We start from the raw sequence: 6,598 nt of genomic DNA on the forward strand, positions 1-6,598 counted from the left end.
CCTCCCAGGGGAAAAGTGGGGCAATACCACATGATCTTTAACTCATTGAACCCATTGAACTGTTAAATGCAAAGGCCCCCACCACCAAAGGATCAAGAGTGGAGACATTACAGTGGGAGTCCTGTCCCTGGATCTGTGGAGATATCTTGTAAGAGCTGTTGGCACCCTGGACCACTTTGTTCATGCCATTCACAGGAGAATAACTGCTGTCTGATGCTGACATTTGTGGGGGTATTATGGCATCCTCTGATTGCATTTGCACACCCAATGTCCTGCAAGGGTGCTCTGGGCTCTGTGACTTTACTGGTGGCTGTAGAAATTTCAGTGGAAAGCAACTTGTGATTTATAGAAGATGTGAGCCTGCAATCCAGCACTGCTGCAAATAACTTTTATTGTGAGCTCTTGCAAACTCCATGATGTGGCACACATTGGTCTTTGACAACCATTGAATACATTTCCCCAAATCAGTTTCCCATAAATCTTCAGAAAAGCTTCAGAAGCAGAGCAGAGAATGAAGGTGTCCAAGGAGTGTATCACAGGAATTCAGCTTTGGCTGCTCAAAGCTTTCTATGTCTCTGATGCCAAAGCCTGCCTGTCTGATACAACAGCTGATGCTCTCAAGGTGCAGTTTCAAAAGCAAGCAAACAAAGGAATATACCAGGATCACAGAATCACTGAATTGTTGTGTTTTGGACGAATTTTTCAGGACCTTCTAGTCCAGACTCCAGGCTCCAGCAGGATCAGCAGGTTGTCCAGAATCAAGTATTGTTGGCATTTGGGTATCTCCAGACATGGAGATCTCCAGACAGGATCTCTGGGCATCCTGAGGAGCCCTGGTGCCACAGCCTTGCTAAGGAGATGAGGGACAAGTCAGCTGCCCACTCTTGGGGACAGCAAAGGAGGAGAGGACTCGTTCCTGAGAGCTCTCTCCTGAGATGGGCAGCAAAGCAAAGCAGCTGGAGGCTCTGCCCACGTCTCTGTGCCTTTGAGCAGAGGAGGAGGTGCCCTGAGGGACAGAGCTGGGAACACAGCAGAGAAGGAAGCAGCACAGACTCTGCACAGGACATTTGTGCCCCGCTACTCTGCTCTGCTGAGACCCCACCTGCAGTGCTGCCTCCAGCTCTGGGGCCCACAGCACAAGAAGGATACAAAGCTGTTGGAGAGGAGTCCAGTGGAGGCCATGAAGGTGCTGCAAGGGCTGGAGCATGTCTGCTCTGGAGAGAGGGGAGAGAGCTGGGGACGTTCAGCCTGGAGAAGACTGCTGAGAGTGCAGTACCTCAAGGATCTCCAAGAGGGCTGGAGAGGGTCTCTGGACAAGGGTATGGAGTGACAGGGCAAGAGGGAATGGTTTCACACTGATGGAGGGCAGGGTTGGATGGGATATTATAAAGAAGGAAATTACTGTGAGCATGCTGTGGTACAAGTAAAAGTTACTGAGAGATGTTTTGACTGGCCCATCCCTGGAAGGGTTCAAGGCCTGGCTGGGGAGGGCAAGGAACATACTGGAGTAGTCGAATGTGTTCCTGCCCATGGTGGGCCGGTCAGAATGCGTTGATCATTAAGGCTTTAAGGTCCCATCAAAAACAACCCATTCTGTGATTCTGTGATCCTGTGACATGTAGGAAAAGGCACTGAGCCTTTTCCATTGAGGATGTGAAGCTTATTTCCGGGGGCAGGCATTGTTGAACAGAGTAACTGTTCCACCATAGAGCTTGGTCAACCTCTCCTCCAGCTTCCCCAGGCTGAGCTCCTCCACCTTGTTCTTATTGTTCTCAGCAATGGCCCCCCAAGTATCTTTGGGCTCTTCATTCACCAGACAGCAGGCAGCTGACCAGATGTGGCTGGGTCTGTTAACCCTCCCTTCAGCGATGTAGGTGTTCCCAGGCACAGCACCCGTGATCACATAGGTCGTTGTACAGCCCCTGGTCTTAGTCTTGGTGGGCATCTTTTTAGACTCATAGATGTTCCACTGGCCCTTGTTGAGGCTGCTGTCCTGGGGGACTATGTTGGTGAGGGTGAAGGTAGCTGTCTTGCTCTCTCTACTGTACTGATGGCCATTGGGGCTCAAATGACCACGGTCCAAACCCGTCACGTTGTAGTCAGTGAGGACAGCCTGGCTCTGTTTGATTTGGTCTATGGTGAACTTGTGTTGCTCTATGAGGACCGACTCTCTTTCCATCTCTTTAAGATTATTCTTACCTATCAGCTTGATAGGGAAAGAGAAATAGGTGTTAGAATAGGGAATGGGAGTAACAGAGAAGATTTCCCTGGAGCAGAAAACTCTGATGGTCAAGATCTCATTTGGTGTCATTTCAGTGCAGGAAAATGTATGAATCTGAGAGAAATCATACACATGCCCTTCCTACATGAATGCAAGACAGTTAAAGAGAAAGCAGTTCAGAATGTGACTGCTCTCCTTTTGACTTGTGACCTTTGTGATCCAGCCTGCAACATGTGCTGGGAGCATGGATGGATGCACAAAACAAGGAGCATTTCCCACTCCTAGGACTGAAAGGTGACTTTGGTGAGACACCTCCCCTATCAAATCTGCTTCTCTTTCCTCCTGTCTCCACAATCCAAATCCGCCCAGGTCTCTCCCTGGATCCTCTTACACCACGCTGTGATTCTGTCATTCAATGATTCTGTGATTTTATGTGTGGTTGCTACAAATGTACCCCAGTCCTGGAACACCAGAGGTTGCCTCCTGTAACCCCATACAGTGGGAGATGTGTCAGTAAATCAGTCCTGCAGCTGAGGTTTCCCTGGGAGGGCTACAGTTTGTTTAAAAATGACCAGTTTTGCTCAGTAAGCAAAAAGATCTCAATGTGAATGGAATCTGTTACAGTAGTGCTAGGAATGCGTGGTAGAGCTATCTGGGCAAGGGAGAATTTTCTGCAGCATCACTGAAAAGAAGTTACAAATGATCAGCCTCTGATTGGGACCTGTAACCTCAAAAGAGTCCTGGGGAAATTAATACTCCAAAAATGCCTCAGGAGAAAGTTATTAAAAATCAAAGGTTGTTTGGGTGGCCAGGGTCCAAGGACCAGAAGGAAAATGCCAAGGTAGATAGGGCTTGGATCATGCTGGTCTAATGGCAACTGGCTGGCCCATGCAGGGGAATTGGACTGAGATGGTCTTTAAGGTTCCTTCCAACAAAAAACATTCCATAAATCTCCAAAAACAGACATCGTGGAAGCTGCAGTGGTTCAAGGCCAGAGTAGTTGTTCTAGTTCCTATGCGAAATAAGATGAAGTTATTATTTTTTTTAATAACTTCAACATAATTTTGTTCACCTTTTGGGAAACATATTTAGCCTTCCTCTGGAGTAGAGCACAAAGCTTCCTTCTCTGGCTCACCTTTCCCCAAATGTCATCCTGCTACTCTGTCCTTACGAATGACAGGAAATGCCTCTTTTTCTCTTCTGTAGTTGGCCTGGCCTTTCTACCGAATTTTGTCTGAAGGCCATTGGTAAGGGCTCTGTTGTCTGTGGAGTTCTGTCTGTCTGCTGGATCAAGCCTGGGCCAAAGGCGCACAGGGATCACTGCTCATAGATGGAGATCCCACCCCTCTGACTGGACCAACACTGATGCTCCTCACTCTCACTGCAGGAAATGTCACTGCAGAAATCCCTCCACAGTTAACCTGACCCTCTCATCTCCAGTGCCTTTTCCCCTGAGGCTTTGTCCCTGGGTCATCTCACCTCCGTCTTAGTTTCTCCTCACTTCTCTCCCACCACTCACAAAGGCTGTTTGACTCTTCACTGGGAGCAGAGAAGCTCTGCCAGGGATGCAGAACAGCTCAGGGCCAAGTGGGGATCAGATGCCAGCAGGACTGTTGGTGCCTCAAGTTTAGCCTCTCCTGGATGCCTTTTCCCCATCACTTGGTCACCCAGCACAGCAGGGCCCAGGGAGGGGAAGCATTTTCCTTGTCATGTCATGCAAAGGAATCTGATTTGCTGTTCCTGTCAGGTGAAGGCAGAAAGCTGGGCACCCTTGGGATGTGATTCATCTCATGCTCCTGCTGATGTCTCAGATGCATTAGAGGAACCAAGTGGTGAAGGACTTTGAAGTTCAGTGAGGACATTCCTATCCTGTGTGTCCATTTGTATGTTTGTATTGGGGTGTTAGGAAATAGAAGTGGTAATTTAAATGCTGCAGCTCATCTCTCAGTGGATGGAAGGGGATGTGAGTAAAGAGGGACACTCACCTGGGGCTCAACAAACCACCATGAGTGAGGTCTCTTGGCATCTCCAGGTTCGTATTTGTAAGCAGAGTACACTGGAATTCTCCTGTCTCTGTCGTACAGGGTGGCATAGTGATACGAGTTGCTGAAACGCTGGCAGATCCAGGCTGGGTTCTTTGGATTCAGGGCATCATTTGGGGTTGTCCCTGCATAGAAGAACTGAGGACAGCTTGCAAAGGAGTTCACCACCTCGCTGTGTCCCAGCCAGAGGCAGCTGGCCAACACCTGCAGCAGCAGCAGACCCAGCATGGTGGGAGGATTTCAGTGAAGGGCTCTTGCTCCCCTGGAAGGCAAATGCAGAGACACACACAGCTTGGAGAGAGCTGGACATGGCCTGGAGCCTTTTTGTGCAGGGGACAGAGCTGCCAGAGGAGGGGATTATGAGACACCAGGAAAGGTCTAATTTCTGTCCTCCCATACATGGCGAAATCACAATAGCAATAAGGGTGAAACCTAAAACAGGGTTTAGGTGCCCGCAGGAGGCAGCAGTGGGAGCACTCAGCCTGCAGGAGGAAGGAGCCAAACCCACCATGACTGCAATCAGCTCTCACAGCAAAAGTACAACTGAGGTACAGCCCTGGGACAAGGTCACCTTTTCCCACCTCCCTCCTGCTCTCAGCACCTTCCCACAGCAGACACCTGCAGCTGGGCACGGGCTCTGCTCAGCCCCCTGCCATGCTGAGCTGGGCTTTAATCTCATGGGGCATGGGGCAGGCAAAGAACAGCAATGCCGCACTTCCTACAAGTCTCTGGCCCCATCCAGGCTCACACAGACACTCAGCTCTGCCACTCAGACCCAATACTGAGCCCCAAATGATCCACCTGGGCTCCTGCCTCTCAGCTGACATTGGGCCATGGGTGTCCTGCTGCTCACCTTGCATTTCCATGTCATCCAACCCCAATCTGAACTTGCAGACACATGGAGAGAGCAAATGAAGGGGCCAAGCAGATGGCAACAGCAAGCAGGAGGGATAACACCTCTATCTTATCAGTACAGTGGCTGCTGCAATGCAAGCACTGAGGGGCAGCTCTTCCCATGGTTGCTTGGGATTGCTGCTGATGTCCATCTTCAGCTTTGCTGATGGATTTCCCTGTACAGTCAAAGGCACCATTGCAGGAATTTCTTGGACAGCCACCTATCCTGTTTTGTCTTTCTCAGTGGAGACCTGATTTTCAGCAGTCAGTAAGGTCACAAAACTGCTGAAAAGCTCCCTGGGATGCTGGTAACCAAACAAGGGACTTTGTTTCCTTTCAGACGCAGCACAGGTTTGGAAGAGCAGGGATGCTTCCATTTGCATTGCCAGACACTCAATGCAGTGATTTAATATCATCAGCCTTCGGAATATGGCAGCTGGGACAGGCAGGTAAAAGGGTTCCTGGCAGAGAAAGCTGCCACAGCCTCTAAAGCACAAAGCCCACCTTGGGCTGGGAAGGGGCTGAGCTCAGCACTGCTGAAGGCTTGACAAGTCACCTGCACATTTGCCCTTGTCTTCTTCTTCTCCCTGACCCTCATCTCTCCATTTCCACTGAATTCAGGAAGCTGAGCTGCACACAGCCCTGCTCTGACCCAAGATATCTGATCATTTTTCTCTTCTTCAGCCCTGGCTCAGAAACATGGTCAGCAATGATCTGGAAACTGAGAACTGACACTACAAGTGGTGACTTTTTACAGTACTCTGCAGAGCATGCCCAAAGCTGCCCTAAAGCAAGCAGAGAAGGGTCTGGAAACTCCTCCTGCGTGTCCTACTCCATGAGACTGAAATAGATATAACTCACTTAATATCTGAATTAACAGATACATAGAAAACAACCTACCGTGAGAAGGAGTGGCACAGGATTCTGCTCACAGCCCCAGAGTGGCAGAGGAGTCTCCAATGCCTCTGCTGCAGTCTCATACTCTCTGGGTTTATATGATTTCCTGTCACTGCACACACTCCGCTGCACACGTAACCTGACAATTCCTCGGAGGACTGGAGTCCCAGCCAGCTACCGCAGATCAGTGCTGATGACAAGCGAGACAGGTCTTGCTTGGTGACCTAAGGATTTATTAACTTTATTCACTGACCAGAGGCAAGGACCCCAAACATAGCGGTTCAGGATATTTTCAACTGAGCACGTCTCAGGGAAGGATACAGCTCTTCATCCAATCTGAGAAGTTTAGGGGAGGAACATAAGGCAGGGTTTGCAATGTTCTAACCAATCGGGTACACAGGGGGAGGGAAACAGTTCAAATAAACCAATGGAGCTTCCAGGATTTGGGGATTTCCAAAGGGGAGGTCTAGCAGGGGGTTGGTAGAAGAAGGGATTGACAACTGTGGGGAGGAGGAACTCGGACTGTTTAAAATAAGGGGTTGGT

The 6,598-nt window shown here is 49.6% G+C and overlaps 1 protein-coding gene across 1 annotated transcript; it reads right to left on the reverse strand.

Moving 5' to 3' along the window:
- Positions 1-275: 275 nt before the first annotated feature.
- On the reverse strand, positions 276-6,336 carry LOC120500033 (endonuclease domain-containing 1 protein-like). Its single transcript, XM_039704385.1, has 3 exons — positions 6,058-6,336; positions 4,207-4,525; positions 276-2,206 (listed from the first exon to the last, which is right to left on the reverse strand). The coding sequence occupies exons 2-3, from the start codon at positions 4,489-4,491 to the stop codon at positions 1,661-1,663; spliced, it is 831 nt and encodes a 276-aa protein (XP_039560319.1). The 5' UTR covers positions 4,492-4,525; positions 6,058-6,336; the 3' UTR covers positions 276-1,660.
- Positions 6,337-6,598: the final 262 nt, after the last annotated feature.

The sequence above is a fragment of the Passer montanus genome, unplaced genomic scaffold (assembly GCF_014805655.1).
Source record: "Passer montanus isolate IOZ18808 unplaced genomic scaffold, ASM1480565v1 scaffold173, whole genome shotgun sequence".
In the NCBI taxonomy this organism is placed as follows: domain Eukaryota; kingdom Metazoa; phylum Chordata; class Aves; order Passeriformes; family Passeridae; genus Passer; species Passer montanus.